Here is an 18,520-nt window from a genome sequence, read left to right on the forward strand (position 1 = left end):
AGGCCCTGCATTACAGACATCACTGATTCAAAGTTTTTCCGCAAGCTCACAATTTGTTACTCTCTAGATTCCGCCTGGTGGTCTCAGTTATAATGAGGGTCTACCGTATGTGAGGGCCTCTGGGCAGGGAACACGTATGCACAGCTATCACAGCACCATTTGTTTACCAAGTTCTCACACCGCTCAGCACTTCGTGTTAAGTGAACGTAACCCTCAGAACCACCATAAAGCAGGTACTAGAATCATCACTTCTGAATGAGAAAACTGAGGCCAGGAGAAGCTCAGGAAGACTCACCAGGAAATGGCAGAGCTAGGATTCGGTTTCACCAGCCAAACCCCACCGCCTCTGCACGTGAGAGTCCCACAGCTGTCTCGGGGCATCCTGGCATGACCTGGGCCGGGACTAACCTCACCACCGGGCTTGTCCAATACGTGTTCTGGTCTCACAAGCTCCCTGAGGGGACTACTGAGCTAGGCATGCGGTTTTAGTTTTTCTTTAAAGAAAAAAAATTTACCCTCTGCTTTTACAAACATCAATGCAAGCTATAAACATTCATCCAGAATCTATGTTCACAAATGTAAAAACTATATCGTTACTTTATGAAGTAGATAAAAATTTGTCATCAGCCTTCTACCTTTCAAAGGTCAACTACTGAGATTTAAACGTGAAAATAACTTTCTTAAAACATAGCTACTTCTGTTTATATCTACCCCCTAACTCAACACATCCAAAACCCCTCTACATGGGCTTCCTTGGGAAGCCACGAGCCTTCCAAGCTTGGGAGCTCATGGAACTGGGGCCCCTTCGTGTCCTGCGGCACTTTTCCCAGCCCGTCCTCAGGGTACGGGTTCCCCCAGACCCTCCACGACTTCCTCTTCTCCCCAGTCCGCACCCTCAGCGACTCATCGCTGTCACTGGTTCCCCAGACCACGGCCGCGTCTCCCCTCTTCTGCATCCTGCTGACGCTGACTCTTCTCTAACATCTCCTTAATTTTAAATTTATTAAACATTTTCTGGGCTCCTGTGGCGTGCCAGGCACGGCACAGAGCCGGGGGAACAGCGAAGACGTGGTAAGTTAGGGAGTGCTGACCAAGACCTGGAGGAGAAAGTGACACTTAAGTGAGAAAGGGACAACACGCAGAAGCTGTGGCCACAGCAAAACCACGGTCTGGGAAAACGGACCACCGCAGTGAGAAGAGGGAAAAGTGTCTGCCTGCCCCTGTCTGCGGGGCAGGTGCACGGAGGAACGGGTGGAGGGAGGAGAGGCAGCCCCTGGTGCGGGGAGCCTTCCTCTGCCTCCAGCGCAGTAACGGGCCGGCGTCTCCCGCCCCACCCGCACTCTCCCCGCTAAAGGGACCTGTGAATTTGGGACAAGCCGCTGAGCGTTCCCTGCGTTCCTTCTTCAGGGGGCAGCCTCTGTGCACGGAGCAGGAGCCTGAAGGGCAGCCCGCGCGAGTCCAGCCGTGCCCCAGGCACGTGACTCACTGAGGGTGAAATACACCACTTTCCCACAAGGCTAAGCCGTGTTCTCCAACTCTGCTTCTGTCAGTGAAAGGTTAAGTAATAAAGCTGGCCAACCGCCTGACTTCTGATTTTCATCTCCAGCTGTCTGGATCCTGAGTAAATGTGCGTTCTGGAAAGGGAACTGTGGCAGCGTGGGACTGGACGGAGAGAAAGCGAAAGACCAGAAGGCCTGACCTGGGTGATGGGAGGGATGGACGGAGGCGGTTTCAGGAAGAATCGACGAGAGGGGCTCGAAGGGGAGACAGCAAGAGACCTTCACGGCTTCCCGTCCACCCGGGCGCAGCCGGGGATTAGGAGGACAGCAGCGTAGGTCAAGGGCAGAGTGCGGGTGAGGGGGTCGAGACAGATTTTAGATATGAAGTGTCTGGGATCGCACAGCACATTCTGAGAGAGACAGGATACCCCTGAGTCACACAAGTACCGAGCAACTTCAAGTGTGAAAGATGAGTCTGGCTCCTCGTCCTGCGAGACCCTCGGCTCCGAGGTGGCTCGGGCGTCCTCGGAGGGACTCACCTTACTATCAAAGAGTGAAAGCGGCTTCACGGTTTTCAGAGAAAACCTCATAATGGCAAAGAGGATGGAGCACAGGACGGAATGGTGCTCCACCAGCGGGTAGTGGATGTGTTTCTGCTCGAAGGCCAGCTCCACGATCGAGATCGGTCCTTCGACGGCGAGCCACGCGTCCTCCGTATCCAGGACAGGTGCCTGCATTTCATCCCTGCTAACGTCAGCCTACGTGTTTTCAGAACAGAGAACTGTGTTCAGAACCGGAGAGATAACAGCTTGCAAACACGTTAACGAGCTCTACCAGTGGGAAGTACAAACCCCTTTTGTCCCCGCACCTCCGATTTACAACAACAAATCTAATCCTTTATAAGAAACCACTATTTTGGGGGCTTAAGTCAAAACTAAGAAATGAATAAATGAAAAAACTTTTTTCTCTAGTCCAATGATTTTAAAAACATTTAGGGGCGCCCGGGTGGCTCAGTAAGTTAAGCGTCCAACTTCGGCTCAGGTCATGATCTCACGGTTCATGGGTATGAGCCCCACATCAGACGCTGTGCTGACAGCTCAGCCTGGGGCCTGTATCGCATCCTGTGTCTCCCTGTCTGTCTGCCTGTCCCCTACTCGTGCTCTCTCTCTCAAAAATAAACACTGAAAAAAATTAATAAAAAAAAAAAACAACATTTACTGTCTTAGACAGTTCAGAATGCAAATACACCTCTTTTACCTCCATTAAAGTCTGAAGAAGATCCAAGCAGGAGCCGAGGAAAGAGGTCATTGCCGTGTCGCTCATCCCCACATCCTGTTGTTTTTTTTTTTTAAAGGAACACAATTAGTGCTAGGAGCAAAGCTGCTACACTTACTATCAGAAAAATAAAAAACAGGCCTATGTAACTGTCTGCACTGCACAGACAGGAAGACCCGGGCACATTTTATTCCTTTCTTGAGCGTCAACTAATTTTAAATCGGGCTTTAAAAACTATGGTACCACTATCAACTTTATGAAAGTTAGTGTTCTTCGTGTGTTGAAAGACATGGTGTCGTCAGACGCCATAGACGGTGGCACTCTGCTTGCGGGCAGGCTCGCTAAGGCACGTCACAGCCACCTGCGTGAGACACACACGACCCTGGCACGGGAAGACGCACACACGAAAGCCCCATCTGTCAGGTCGCGAGAAAACAACCTGCTCTGGTTTTGGAGCGTCCTTCAGGGACGGAGCTGAAGCCTCTGAACAAAACCTGAATCCTCGAGCCTGTGAACTAAACACCAGACCCGTGCTGTGGGCACCAGGCCGTTCCTCCTGACTCCAGATTGACCCACAAGGTACCACTGCCTGGAGTCAACATAAACAACCAACCAATAAGCCCCTCACATCTAAGGGATCCAGAGCGCACACAGGTATAACCGTAGCCACAGAGCCACTCTCGAGGGCACAGCGGAAGAATCTTCGACGGTGGCGGCTTTTCAGGGCTGTGGGCCTAGAACGGCTACATGCACGTGCCCCGTTACTTCCTAAGGTGTTGCAATAAGAATACTTCAAAGCTTCAAGCAAAAGTCTGCACTGTTAATCACTGGCCTCAAACAGAAGCCCAGTATCCGTGGGCTGGAATGTTGCTTAAGACTATTCGTACAATGGTTGTTCCATAAAGGTGGCTACGTTCGCTCGTGAATCTGCCTCGACCAGACACTGGCTGCCGCTGTCAGGAAGCGCAGAAACCACGCGCGGCAAAGCCAAGACGGCCTGGCGCCCTCCCATCCACGGTCCAGACTGAAGACACCTTGTGAAAACTCACCTGACACAGAGCATCTGACAACCTGGAAAGGTCAATTAAAATCGGCCGCAGTTCGTGACCAGTCTCCTTAGTATCACACTCTCTTTCCACCTTTATCTCCTGACAGGTCACCAAAACGGTAACAAAGGCAAAGTTCACCCCTGCCTGAAGTTAATAAGGCACCTACGTAAAGCACAGGATTAACTATACATCCAGTTAAAGGAGATTCACTTACCCTTCGGCATAACCTATCCTTTGGTGATTTTCCAACCTAAGGCAAAAGGACACAGAATACTATATTTATTTAACAATTGAAAAAAAAAGGCATTACTATGGTATAGGAAATAAAAAGTAACGAAATTTAAAGAACCTAAATCGAGCTATAAATAAATGTTGGTTCTGCTCATTTAACTTTGTGGTGGAACTTAAAACATATATTATGAAAATATGTCACGCTGGGCCCCCAAATAATCCTTTCAAAAATAAATATTTTTGAACTATTAAATAAAAAAAGAACTCTAAAAATCTGGTGATCAATTTGTACAATCAAGTAACTGTGTTGCCTTCAAACCCAGAACAAAACTCAAGGTTATGAATAAAGAGAAGCTAAGAATTCTGCCTGTTGATAAAGACACACGATAATTTTTTAAATGGTAAGGAGAGACAATCTAATGCAGACAGAAGTTAAATTCCTAGCTCAGAAAACTGGTTGATTTTCTCGATTCTGTAAGCACTGAGATTCCACCGTGCACTTTACCCAAGGTGATAAGTGGGAGCGGAAAGTTCTGCTCTTCAGGAACATGCCTTGATCAGAATTCACAGGAGGCAGTGGTAAGTACCAGGGATGGGACTCCAGCACAAAGGCCGCTTCACCTTGTTGCCTCTCCTGAGATCACTGCCATGGCCTTCACACGACCAAGCCCAGCCCGTCCCAATCCCAACATTTCACCCTGTTGCCTGCAAAATGCAAACCTGAACCTATCGTTCCCCTGCGTTGAGCTGCCCCAGTGTCTTCAAGACAAAGAAGGGCCACCACTGACGACCCTCCCCCTGCCGTATGTGCCCCACGCTGAGTGGTCTACACGTACCATTAGAAAACCCCAAATCCAGAGCCTACCTGGGAAGTACTTCATGCCCTGCTTCCTGCACTTTCCTAAGCCTGCGCTTCAAGCACACGAAGCTACTCGCAGCTCTGAATCAAAAACACAGCCTCCTGTGTCCACGACTTTGTTGTGAATGCCTCTTCTTCTCACCCACTGCTTCGTACGTACTAATCTTCAAAATTCAGCCCAGAAGCCCTCCCTCTGGTCTGTTACTTACTTCCTCTTCTCCACTCCAAAGGCAGCCTATGTACCCTGTGGACTGGGAGTCCTCCGAGGGCAGGGACTGGGGCTTTTAACTCTGTGGCCATAGAACTTAGCACAGTTCTTGGCACAGAAGAGATACTCATCATAATCAATACTTGTCAAATGTCTCATCAAAATTCTCTGCCTCCTCGTTCAGGACTGCTCAAAAAATTCAAATCCAGGTTGTGAGGCTCAAGCGTGACCGGGGACGGGAGAATGCTAGAACACTAAGCAGTAACATACACGCAGAACTCTTGCTCACTATTCTCCCAAAAGAGCAGCGGTCGGAGGTGCAGGTGAACAGAACAGGATCAGAAAGGCCATAGGAGTGAGTTTTGAAAAAGAAACATTTAAGCAGGCAAGGAAGGTGAGCACACAGGGAAAAACAGGTGTAACTAGAAAAACATGTTACCGGTGACAGGAGCTGTGGCCCAAAGTGGGTCTGAATGTAGCGCTGTTCATGGCTTAGGAACGTCTGTCACCGACATCAGAAAGAACATGTTGTAATTACAGCGGTAACTCTCCTGACATCCGCTTAACTGAGCCACATGAACCTCCCTCTGGACGGGCCTGGGGACGGTGACGACGGCCTGGCGCCCAGCTTGGGGGCAGGGCCCCACCGGCTGCTGTCTTTGCCCAGGTGCTGGGTTTGCTCCCAACGCTGCTCACGCTGGGTGTCATATGTAATGTCGCAATTATGCAACTTAATGAAATAACTGATAAAACGTGAGGAAACAAGGGGAGTTGTTTATTTAACTACCAGGTTGAAGGCTTTCAAAACATTTGTGGAGATTTAACACCGATGTCTACTGGATTAGACAGAGGGACAGCTACAAAGATGAGGGCAGAGCTTATAAAATCTAAACATTTTGCACTCAGACTGCATCACAACGTTAAAGAATCACGATCTAGAAATCACAGGCCAGGCATTAGGGGTGAGTGAGGTTTACATAGGAAAACCAAAGTAGGGTGGCAGTCCTACTCAAAGAAAATATCTTAGCCCTACATCCAAAGATTGATGAGAAACTGTACATTTGTACACTTCGATTTCAGCTCCAGTCATGACCTCAAGGTTTGTGGGTTCAAGCCCCGTATTGGGCTCTGTGCTGACAGTGCTGAACCTGCTTGAGATATTCTCTCTCTCTCTCTCTCTCTCTCTCCCCCCCCACCCCTCCCCTGCTCACGGGCTCGTTCTCTCTCTCTTCCTCCACTCTCTCTCTCTCAAAATAAATAAGACTTAAAAAGGATTTAAAAAAATAATAATAAGGTGCGAGGCACCTGGGTGGCTCAGTCGGTTAGGCGTCTGACTCCTGATTTCGGCTCAGGTCATGATCTTGCAGTCACGAGATCGAGCCCCGTGTCCAGCTCTGCACTGAGCACAGAGCCTGCTTGGGATTCTCTCTCTCCCTCTCTCTGCCCCTCCCCCACTGCTTCCCTCTTTTTCTCAAAATAAACCTTAAAGAAAAAGTGCAAATCCCTGATTCAACCACGAGTCTTACTCTCTTTGCTTAAGGAGCTTTTAAAGTAAATTACTTTCAAGGACCTGAGGTTCTTCTCCAGGTCATCAAGATGCCAGCATGGGAATTACGTTTAACTGAGCATTAGTAAAATGTAATACCAAACAAAAAAGTCTAACAAGGCCCATGGTAAATAATCTTTCCAATATTAATTAAGGGAACAAAATAAACAAGTAGATGACACTTAAAATGACCTTACCTTATCCATCAAGTATGTAGCAGCAGAAAATCTTTTAACCAAGAATGTATTCCACATCATCAGTGCAATACCTAGACAGCAAGTAAAAGCGGTAAGTAGAAAGCTGATCTATTTTCCCTTTCACCACACCTAATAAATTACTGTCTTCCTTAAACTTATAAAGCTATATGGGCTATTTATTTACATATCGTTTCTTACATCTTATGTAATACTTATAAAATTACCAAAAACCTTGATCTTCAACAATAATCAGAACTGAGCTGCATAAGAGGATATCCAAAAGGCTAATAATCATAAGAAAAGATCCACATCATTAGTTACCAGAGAAATACAAATTAGAATCCAAGAAAATATCATTACACAAACAACACAAAGGCTAAAATTGTTTTGTTTTTTTTTTAATTTTTTAATGTTTAATTTTGAGAGACAGAAAGAGAGAGGGCACGAGCAGGAAAGGGGCAGAGAGAGAGGGACACACAGAATCCAAAGCAGGCCCCAGGCTCCGAGCTGTCAGCACAGAACCCAATGCGGGGCTGAAACTCGTAAACTGTGAGATCATGGCCTGAGCCAAAGTCGGACGCTCAACCGACTGAGCCACCCGGACGCCAACGAAGGCTAAAATTGTTTTTAATGACAGTGCCAAGTGTTGGGGAGCATGTGGAAAAAACTGGAACGCTCATGGATTGCTGGGGGCATCACAAATTGCAAAACTGCTTGGTCATATCTGCTAAGCTAACCGCGTGTCTGCCGTATGGCCCGGGGACTCTACTGCACGGATGAACATGAAGACCCGTACAGGCGTGTTGAGAACAGCTTTGTTCAAAACAGCCAAACAGGAGAAACAGCCCCGTGTCTAAAACTGATTTTTTTCATAAGCAACCACCAAATAAAGTGCCATGTAAGGAAGTATTAAAAAAACAAAAGAGAATACAAAAGACACCAAGCAAGAAATCTGGGCTCTATACTTCCATATACAATAAACCATGGCATCAAACTTTCAGAAACAGTGGTCAATTAGGCAACTTAAACATGACATTTCCCATGCGGTCACCACTACCCCTTGTCTGCTTCTGGATATAAGGGTGAGAAGCCAGGAAGCTGACAAACGGGTAAGTTCTTACTTAACTACTAGCCGGAAGTTAGCAGTGACTTAATTTTATCAAGAAGGAAAGAATTCTATGGAGACCTTGTTTTCCAAATGAGTCATTTCTCTTTTCTCTTTGGAAGAAGGTCAGATCTAAGAGACGAATAAATAAAATTTTCAAGTTCTCTTCACATAAAACGAGACAATTTAGAATTTCTGCAACTTGACGTCATACCGCTGGGAGAAGGCGGCACCATTCTAGAAGAGACAAGGAGCTTCTCTAAAGTTCACCACACAGACATCAAGATGACGCCTCCCTCTTACGTGGCCCAACTTCTAGTTTCCCCACTTACTTATTAGTAAAATAACTAGCCTCGTTCTGAGCTGTTCCATCAATTCTTCCGGGGAAACCCAGCTATCCATTTAATGGAAACAGCAGCCTCTTTGCAATTTGTCTACAACAATGTGTGACATTTTTTCAAGGAGACATCAGCAGTCCCCACGGCGTGGCAGCCACCAGAAGAGTACTCACAGGTGCTGAAAGGAGCACCGGGGGCACCTGGGTGGCTGTCGGTTCAGCACCTCTTGACTTCAGCTCAGATCGTGATCTCCCCGGTCGTGAGATCGAGCCATGACAGTGCAGGGCCAGCTTGGGATTCTCTCTCTCTCTCTTTCCCTCTCTCTGCCCTCCCCTCCCCTCTCTGCCCCTCCCCCCGCCCTCGCTTGCTCTCTCATGCACTGTCTCTCTCAAAATAAATAAACTTAAAAACAAAAAAAGCACAAGCTCTTTTGTAGGGTATATATGATTAGGCTCCTGGCTCCCTAGCTTTGTCATCAGGAACTGCAGTCCTCAGAAGCCCAGCCCTCCTGCCTCATCTACCTGTGAGCTGAAAAGAAGAGCAGTGATTTCCGTCTAACATTCTCCTTACTCACTAGGAACAGCTGGGAAACCGGTGGGCGGGGACAGAGGGGAGAACTGTGGCCACCCCTCCTCCCCTTCTGGAGCGCATTTCTCCCAGCACTTCAAACAGCCAGGACTTGTCACATCACAATACACACTCACAGTTACAGGTGAGATTTGAACTATCAAATGAAAGTTTAACAGAATGCGAACTTAAAAGATTCCTGCTTCTTTTGAATCGACCAGTTATGTTTTTAACACCTATTTACTTACCATTCTGAACATGTGCATTAAGAATGTGCTTCAAGTGTTCTATTGACCTAACGAAAAAACGTGCTTCCTTACATACAGGGAGAAAAAGAGAGAGAGAAAAAAAAAACAGAAGTATCATTTAACAGATGTTTCAATATAAATGGTAACTTTTTACATAAATTTCTGCATAAAGCTACCCAAGAATGCTGTGATAAGAACATAAAATCATTAGGTAAGAAGTAATTTTTCATAGGATAGTGTCAATGGTATCTTGAAATTCACATGATCTACATAATGATTGATTCCTAGAAACCCCCAGGTCATATATGCTGACATCTGGAATCAAAATTTTCTGTGGTCTGTATATAACAGCAGTATTTTCTCTAATACTTGAATTTCACAAGGATGTGAAAACAGTGGATTTACTTCTTTGCAAATATCATTCATTCATTATTCACCAAATATTTACGGAGCAACTACTATACATCACAGTGTCTGAGGCGCCAGAGATACTGCAACGAACAAACAGACCCGAATCCTCGGGGAACGTAACCACTGAGGCTACGTTCCAGCGAGGGAGCCAAGTAAATATGGTGTGTAAATTATACAGTATGTCGGTGATATGTGCCAAGGAGGAAAACCAGAGCAGTAAAGGGAAACAAGACCTACTGGAGGGGACGTCTGAATTCAGCCTTCCAATTGAGGCAGTTGCTTACACAGTAAACACTCAAACATAGCATGCGAAACCGACGAAACCATCCGGACCTTTGCTCAGTAACTGTATGGCCTGTATGAAGATTAAATATATCACCTTTGCCAACACATACCGCTGTTCGAGACTTCCCAAAGGTGGGGCGCCTGGGTGGCTCAGTCGGTTGAGTGTTCAACCTCTTGATTTTGGCTCAGGTCATGATCTCAGGGTCGTGAGACTGAGCCCCTGCATCGGGCTCTGAGCTAAGTGCAGAGACTGCTTCAGATTCTCTCTCTCTCTCTCTCTCTCTCTCTCTCTCTCTCTGTCCCTCCCCCTCTCACGCTCTCTCTCAAAAAAAAAATTTCCCCAAAGTAATTTCAGTTGTTTTGATCCTAATATTAAGCTGTGTGCATAAAATGGTGGAAGAAGGGTAGGGGTCGGATGGGGTAAGGAGGGCTATTTGAGAAGAAAAAAAAAAGAGAAAAGCGGCCACTTATTTGAAATGTAAACAATTTCAATAGACAATGATAACATTAATCAAAGCGTCAGGCGCTGTGTATGCACCTTCTCTATAAATTGCCACAACCCTCTGAGGTAGCCCTAGTCCTCATGTACTTTTAGGAGAAAAGCGAGAACAAAGGGTTCAGAAATGTTCCCAGAGGTCACACGGCTGTTAATAGTGGCAATGGGCTTGACCTCAATTCTGTGTCTACTCTGCAAGCTGCCTTTGGTTTATAATGAATAATGTATAATGAATGATCTAAAAACAGTTGTTTTTTCTTAATTTTTTTTTTGATGTGTATTTACTTTTGAGAGAGAGAGAGAGAGAGAGAGAGACAGGGTGAGCTGGGGAGCGGCAGATAGAGAGAGAGAGACAGAATCCAAAGCAGGCTCCAGGCTCCAAGCTGTCAGCACAGAGCCCAACAAGGGCTCAAATTCATGAACCGTGAGATCATGAGCTGAGCCGAAGTCAGTGCTTAACTGACTAAGCCACCCAGGTGCCCCAAAACAGTTTTCTTAAGTATCACTTTCTTACACCCGAATCTGGAATGAATTTATCCAGATTTTAGAAATTATTATGTCCTTACTATAGCCTTAACATTCTTTTCTCATGTAAGAAAAATATTCCATGTAAGGGGAGAGCCCGAACACAATTATCACTCAGACTGCAGGGGAGTCCACAGAAAAGGGTGACTCAAGGGTCATCAAGAGGGTCCGCTGTCCTAAAATCACTTTTTGGTCAAGGTTTAGTTGATCAAAGGCCATTCCTTTGCTTAAAGCACTTTCTTTTCTAAAGCTCTTCCTTGAGTATGTATGATTATGTATCAAAGACCATTTTTTTTGGAGGAAGAATATGATTACCATTAAAGTACTGGTGTGAATGAGTTCATCGGTGAGATGTTTCTTCAAAAGTGCAACCTGATCCAAGGGCGATAAGGTGTTAATTTTGCTCTGAGGAGGATCATTTCCCGGAGCGCTGACAAGGGGGACCTACGTGAAGGACTTACTGGTAAAGAGGAATATCCATCCTATGTTTGGACATCTTACTTGATCCTGGCATCAACCCTGAAGGACTGGCACCTTTATTAAAAAAAAAAGGTGAAGGGAGAAAACAACCGGTCCAGAGATTCAGTGACTGGCCCAAACCCAGACCCTTGTCACAGCCATTCATCTGGGATCCAAATCCAGGACTCCTGCCCCCAGGACGGGCCCTTCTCCCGTTCTGCTTCTGGATTGTGAATGTGCCAGGAGAGAAGGTGGCTACCACGAGTGGGAGAAAAGAGTGTCCAAGCAGAGAGGAGAAAGGGCAGCAAGGCTAACCCTGGACTGAGTCAGCCTTGGACGTGACTTTCTTGATTTTTCTTCTGAGGCAAACGTAAGAGAAGTGACAAACACGGGCTTTCTAAACAAGCAGACGCTAGGTGAACGTCAGGATCTTTACCCTGGCTTTCATCACAAGGACTACAATGTTAAAAAGTTTCCATTAGGTAGGTGCTGTCTCCTGTATGAAATCAAAAGGAAATAACTCTACTCATCACAACCTACCCAGGAGTGGGGCAAAACACACTGGCTTTAAAGACAAAGAAACCCAGGCTTAAATCCGGGCCCAGACCCCAACTTGACAAGGTATGCCGGGGCATGGAACAGAACTTCTCTGAGCTCTCGTTTTCCCTAGAGTGGGGATCGTGACAATGTCCGCACCACACAGGTTTTCTGTGAAGACTGTAAGAGATCATGAAAAAGGCCTAGCACCGCTCCTAGTGTGGAGGCATTCCAAAGGGGAAAGCCCAGTGTTTCCAGTAAGTTACCAAATTACACATTCTCACAGGTGCACAGCATGAGCACGACGACAGAATCAACAGGACAGAAGTAGCAGGAATCTTACCTCTGGGTCTTTATTCCATTGAACAACATACTCCCAACAACAATGCGCGTAGAGCACATCTAGCTCAAGGCTACAGGGAAACTGCCTATAGGCTGAATGCAGCAAGTCTGAAAGCCAGAAGAGAGAGACGTACTTAGTATTCTTTCCCTAACAAAGTCTCAGCCACATCTCCCCCTCTCTGGATTGTGTTTTCTCCCTGTTTCTGTGTTACCTGGTATAGTTCCGAGGTTCGTCTCCACCTCTGGCACCTCATATAAACCTCTGTTAATACCTTCTTTGGGTTCATCTGGGTTTTCTGCATCTCTGTCCTTATTAGCCAGTTTTAACACTTCAGGGCTGAAGTCCTGTTTAAATATCCACTTGGCTACACTGTCTGCAATGCCACCTACAGTTTGGAGACAAGAAACAAAATGAAAACTTACCGTGTTCGCCAAAGAGAGCCAACACAGTGCACGATCTGGTCTTCCTTATAAAGAGATCTAAGTGCCACATTCAGTTCTGCACCTGAGAGTGACCCCCAAAAGCCATGAGATTCACCAGTGTAATACCTACCATTCATCTTGTGAGGGCAGGTGGGATATCTGATATCTAAGGGCATCTCTATACTCTCATAAAATATTAGAGAAAGGTAAATGCATTCACATATACATGGCTATATACCACGTGGTTTCTATGTCCACAAATTCAAAGTATACTTTAACAGACACAGATGAAGGGATGAATATATCTTTAAAACACTTTCACTTAATTGTAAGTGAAACTGATCAGCATAATACTTGCCTAGGTTCCTTAGCATATTACTTTTAATAGTCAACTAACTTGCCTATATGGAATATTTATGGGCAAAACTTAGCCATGTATAAGAAACATGATGCTATCCCAAGTTTCGGTCATCAATATAGTTCAAAAAAATTATAAATGTAATCTGAAAAACACTCAAGGCAAAAAGTCCTGTTTATTAGTTAAAACAAATTATACACTCTTCTATAATTCACCAAAACCTTTCTTTCTTCCTACTTGGATTCAAATACAACCTTTCCAAAAAAACAAAACAAAAGCTTCACAGTAAAATCACAATTATCAGTGAAAATAAATGACAGCAGTAGGCTGAGTGATCTAATTTCTTATGTCTGATTTCCAAATCAACTGGTAATTTTCATTCTAGAATCAAGCCCTTGATTATATTGCTTAGGTTAATATCACAGTGATGGTCCTACACTAGCAGCAGGTGACAGCATAGGGTATAATGAGTTACAGTTAAAAAATTTTTTAATTTATTTAAACTTAAAAAAATAAATAAGAAAGGTTTCCATCTGCACAGAGTATTTTTTCCCATCCCTTCACTTGCAGTCTCTGTGTCCTTTCATCTAAAGTCAGTCTCTAGGCAGCATATATAGGTCTTTTTTTTTTTGTTTTCTCATCCATTCAGGCACCTGATGCCTTTTGATTAGAGAATTTAGTACATTTATAATTAAAGTAATTACTGATAGGTATACGCCTATGGCATTTAATTGCTTTCTGGCTGTTTTCATGGTTCCTCTCTTCTTTTCGTGCTTTCTTCCTCTGTGGCTTGATAACTTTCTTTGGTGATATGTTTATACCCCTTTCTCTTTCTCTTTTGTGTATTTACTATAGGTTTTTGCTCTGTAGTTACCATGAGCTTAGATATAACAACTTGTGTCTGTCGTGGGCTATTCTAAGTTGATAACAAGTTTGATCCTGTTGGAAAGTTCAACATAATGACTCTCTGGTACCACACTTTATATTTTTGATGTCACATTTCACATCTTTTTATCTTGCATATCCCTTAACTATTATAATCATAGTTGTCTTTTTTTTTATGTTTTTATTTTTTGAGAGACAGAGCATGAGGGGAGGGGTTGAGAGAGAAGGAGACACAGAATCCAAAGCAGGCTCCAGCCTCTAAGCTGTCAGCACAGAGCCCAATGTAGGGCTCGAACCCACAGATGCAAGAGCATGACCTGAACCGAAATCAGATGCTCAACTGAATGAGCCACCCAGGTGCCCCTTGTATTTACTTATTTTTTTTAATGTTTATTTATTTTGAGAGAGAGAGCATGTGTGTGAACGGGAGAGGGGTGGGGGGAGGGTGGTGGAGAGAGAGAGAATCCCAAGCAGGCTCTGCAATGTCACTGCAGAGTCTGACATGGGGCTCGAACTCACAAATGGTGAGATCATGACCTAAGCCAAAATCGAGAGCTGGATGCTTAACTGACTGAGCCACCCAGGTGCCCCTCATAGTGGTCTTTTAACCTTCATGCTAGCTTTATAAGTGATTAATCCGCTACCATATATATATATATATATATATATATATATATATATATATATATATATACACACCTTTCCAGTGAGATTTATTCTTTCACATGTGTTCTCGTTAAGAATTAGTGCCCTTTCTTTTCATCTTATGGAAGTCCCTTTAGTGTTTCTTATAAGGTCCGTTTAGGGTTGAAGAATTTCTTTAGCTTCTGCTTGTCTGCAAAACTCTGTCCCTCACTCCTGAATGATAACTTACTTACCAGACAGAGTATTCTTGGTTGAAAATTTTTTTTCTTTCAGCACTTTGAATATATCATGCAACTCCCTTCTGGCCTGAAAAATTTCTGCTGAAAAATCTGCTGACAGTCGTATGGGTGTTCCCTTGTACATAACAAGTTGTTTTTCTCTTGCTGCTTTTAATATTCTCTCCTTGACTTTAATTTTTCACATTTTTAATAATAATGTGTCTTAATATGGGTCCTTGGATTCCTCTTACTTGGAATTTTGTCAAATTCCTGGACCTGGATGTTCCCCAGATTAGAGAAGTTTTTAGCCATTTTTTCTTCAGGTAAGATCCCTGCCCCTTTCTCTCTTTTCTCCTTCTGGGAGCCCTACAGTATGAATGTTAGCCCCTTTGATATTGTCCCCTAAGTCCCTGAAGCTATCTTTACCTTTTTTTTTTTTCTTCATGTTTTCTTTTTGCTCTGATTGAGTTCCACTGCCCTGTCTTTGAGTTCACTGGTCCTTTCTTCTGCTTCATCTAGTCTGCTGCTGAAACCTTGTAGTGGATATGCAGTTCAGTTACCATGTTATTCAGCCTCGTGACTTCTACTTGCTACTTTATTTTCCATTTCCTTGAAGTTATTCCCGTATTCATCCATTCTTCTCCCCAGTTTGGTGAGCATTTTTATGATCATAACTTTGAACCTTTTATCAGGTCAATTACTTATCTCCATTTGATTAAAGCTTTTTTTCCCTGAAGTTTTATCTTTTTCTTTCTTTTGGAATATCTCTATTTCTTCATTTTGCTGGACTCCCTGTGGTTTCTATACAGTAGATGGAACCACCTCTCCTAGTCTTAAAGGAGTGGATTTGTGTAGGAGATGAAACTTGTTGTTCAATCCTGCCTTGGCTCCTGGCTGGCTCTCAAGCCTCTGTGCTTATCCAAGCAGCCTATTATATTTATAACAGCTTCTAGTAGTGGAGGACATACTGAGACATGCCAGTGTCCCAAAAGGGAGAATCTTAACACCTCGATTCAGGCTGACTGAAGCCAGAACCTCAGGTATCAGCTTTTGAAAGTACGCAAATATATATAGTCTTGTAGGCCCACAAGCGTAAACCCCACCGGCCACCAGAGTTAGGAGACCTGAGATGTCCCCCGGGTGGCAGTTGCAAAACTTAGGGCTCATGAGTGTATAAGCTCTTTCTGGGTTATAATGACAAACTGGGACAAGGCAGAAGGCGAGTGCCAAGATGGCATCCACAGCCTATGTTCCTTCAGAGCAGCTCCATAGGCCACTTAATATGTGCCAAACCGAAAGCCTGCCTCTCAGGTCAAAGCTTACAAGTCTTACAAAGCCCGAGAAAACAAGTTAACTAAATAAAAAATCTATAAATACACAGGTATTTATAAATCCAGAAATATATTCATTCCAGTATCAAATGCCTGAAAGAGCTGCTGGTAAAAAGAAACTACACCATGACGGTTAAAAATTCAAGAGGTTTATGGTCAAAGGAACCCAATGTCTCTAGGACAGTAGAACGTAATAAATCACAGAAGAGGGTGTAAAGTTCTGTGGAAATTAGGAGGAAGAAGAGAAAATTTGCAGCTAGTGGATCATGAGCAGTTTCTTAGAGGAGGTAGCATTTGAGCTGGGCCTTGAGAAAGGCATGTAATTTAGAATCTGGAATGGGACAGGTGGGGAGCAGGAAGGGGGCAGGCTCAGACCCAGAGATGGGGAATCACAGGTCCTTCATTAGAACCACAATCAAGCAGCAAGAAATGGAAAAATGGGTTGGATTCAAAGCCCCAAATTCTTAGAGAAAAGACTTAAGAGTTTATATTTGTTCCAGAAGTTCTTGACTCTCGTCTCAGAATCTCCTTAAATGCTTAAAAAATACTGACAATCCCAGGGGTACCTGGGAGGCTCAGTCGGTTGAGCGTCTGACTTCAGCTCAGGTCATGATCTCACAGTTTGTGAGTTCGAGCCCCATGTCAGGCTCTGTGCTGTCAGCTCAGAACCTGCTTCAGATCCTGTGTGTCCCCCCTACTCTCTCTGCCCCCTCCTTGCTCACGCTCTCTCTCTCAAAAATGAACATTAAAAAAAAATTACTGACAATTCCAAAGAATTTGAGTTTATGGGTTATATTTACTGATATTTATGGTATTAAAAGTTAAAACAAAATTTTAAAATATTGTTATTAATTCATTTTTAAATACAAATAATAAGCCTATTATGTGTTAATAACATTTTATGAAAATAGCTGTATTCCCCAAAGCAACAAAAGACGTTTAGCAAGAGGAGCAACACTACGTCTTTGCCAATCTCTTCAACTGTGCAGCTCATATCTGGAGTCTCCCATCAGTTTCTGCTCTCCATCCACTGTGATCTGTTGTTTTGGCTGAAGTACAGGAGGAAAATCCAGCCTCCCACAGACACGAAGTCAGAAAAGGGAGGGTTTTCTGACTCTTTCTTTGCACTCTTTGAGAACCACAGCTGATTTTCTAGGTGGGGGAAGCAGGAGGAGGGTTCCTGAGCAGGGAACTGACAGGGTCAGACTTTGAGAAGAAGTACGTGGTGGGTTAGTTAGAATTCTTTTAATCTGAGTGTATTTCTCTTTCCCTATTCTTTCAGTCATTTCTATAAAAACCACCAGAAACGCCCACGACATAAACATGCAGATTTACAGGTGCAACGCTCAAATACACTCCAGCTCACCTTTTCCTCCTTCCAATAACTTTTTGACAGAAAGCCTCGGGAGGGGCTCAGCCTGCAGCGATGACACTTTGGAGGTTGGCGTGTTTGCCCTGCTGTGAAGTAGTGTCTGAAGTATGAGACAGTCCTCCAGCTGTTTCAGCAGGAGCTTCCAGTACTCGGTGTCAAGAGAGAGGGCCTCCCAGGAGTCGGTGAGGGCCTCAGAATCAGCACCCAAGACTGTTTGGGAAAACTAACAGAAAACGCACTGGTGATACTCTGGCAAAGAATCTGGATCGACATTAACTCGAATGAGCTTTTAACTTGAAAGCTGATGACAGACCGTCAGGATACATCACAAAGCAGCACACAGATGCTGGTTCACAAATGTTACTACTTGACTGGGATGGAACAGGAGGGACAGGAGGAGACGGCAGACTCTGGGGCAACAGTGAGTTGGACTCACTGCTTCGACATTTGCAAGAAGATCTGCCGTAACGCCCGATTCATCCAGTGTGTACTTCAACACGTTTGCAGGGCCATCCTTGACAAGGGCCCCGGTCTCTTCGGTCAGTACCGGGTACTGGTATCTCTTCAAAATGCACTCACCAACATACAAAATGTATCTCAAACTTCTTCTCTTTCCATTATTATAAACATCTTAAGCCAGTACTCTTAAATTTAGCATAGAAACTATACTCAGACCGACAGTGTTAAGTGAATGTCTACAGGCCCATTTAAGTGACTCATCCAATTAAACGCAATGTCCCCTAGAAAGAAATTATTTGATCTACCATGAGATATGAGATTTTTAAAATAAATTTGAGTGTTCAAGAGATGAGGAGAAACCACAAAGCAAAACGGACGGTCAATAGGAAACTTTTATGTGTCATTCAACACTACATCCCCTAAAACAACTTCTGTTTATAAAAGAGGGGGCAGAGGTTATAAATGCAACCGTAGAACTTGAGAGCTACAACAAAGCTCAGAAATAATGCAGTCTAACCCTGACCTCCTGCAGACGGAACCGAAGCAGGAGATACATGTTTAAGGGACTTACCACACACGAGGGGGAAGACCTCTGCCCTCCACCTGCAGGACTTTACCCCTCATGCCATGAGGTGGCGGCTCAGCTCAAATA

The 18,520-nt window shown here is 44.4% G+C and overlaps 1 protein-coding gene across 4 annotated transcripts in view; it reads right to left on the minus strand.

The window, feature by feature from the left end:
* Nucleotides 1-18,520, minus strand: part of RAB3GAP2 (RAB3 GTPase activating non-catalytic protein subunit 2) — a 101,146-nt gene that overhangs the window by 5,012 nt on the left and 77,614 nt on the right. For 2 of the 4 annotated variants that reach the window (XM_047840634.1, XM_047840635.1), the window contains exons 24-32: nt 17,404-17,632; nt 12,390-12,563; nt 12,179-12,285; nt 9,123-9,189; nt 6,865-6,935; nt 5,561-5,623; nt 4,038-4,073; nt 2,757-2,831; nt 2,039-2,257 (exon numbers count right to left, since the gene is read on the minus strand). In XM_047840634.1, coding sequence (XP_047696590.1) covers nt 2,039-2,257; nt 2,757-2,831; nt 4,038-4,073; nt 5,561-5,623; nt 6,865-6,935; nt 9,123-9,189; nt 12,179-12,285; nt 12,390-12,563; nt 17,404-17,632 — 1,041 coding nt within the window. The remainder of the gene's footprint in view (nt 1-2,038; nt 2,258-2,756; nt 2,832-4,037; nt 4,074-5,560; nt 5,624-6,864; nt 6,936-9,122; nt 9,190-12,178; nt 12,286-12,389; nt 12,564-17,403; nt 17,633-18,520) is intronic. The other 2 variants (XM_047840637.1, XM_047840636.1) reach the window with 1 other exon arrangement.

This window comes from Prionailurus viverrinus, chromosome F1 (assembly GCF_022837055.1).
Source record: "Prionailurus viverrinus isolate Anna chromosome F1, UM_Priviv_1.0, whole genome shotgun sequence".
Taxonomy (NCBI): domain Eukaryota; kingdom Metazoa; phylum Chordata; class Mammalia; order Carnivora; family Felidae; genus Prionailurus; species Prionailurus viverrinus.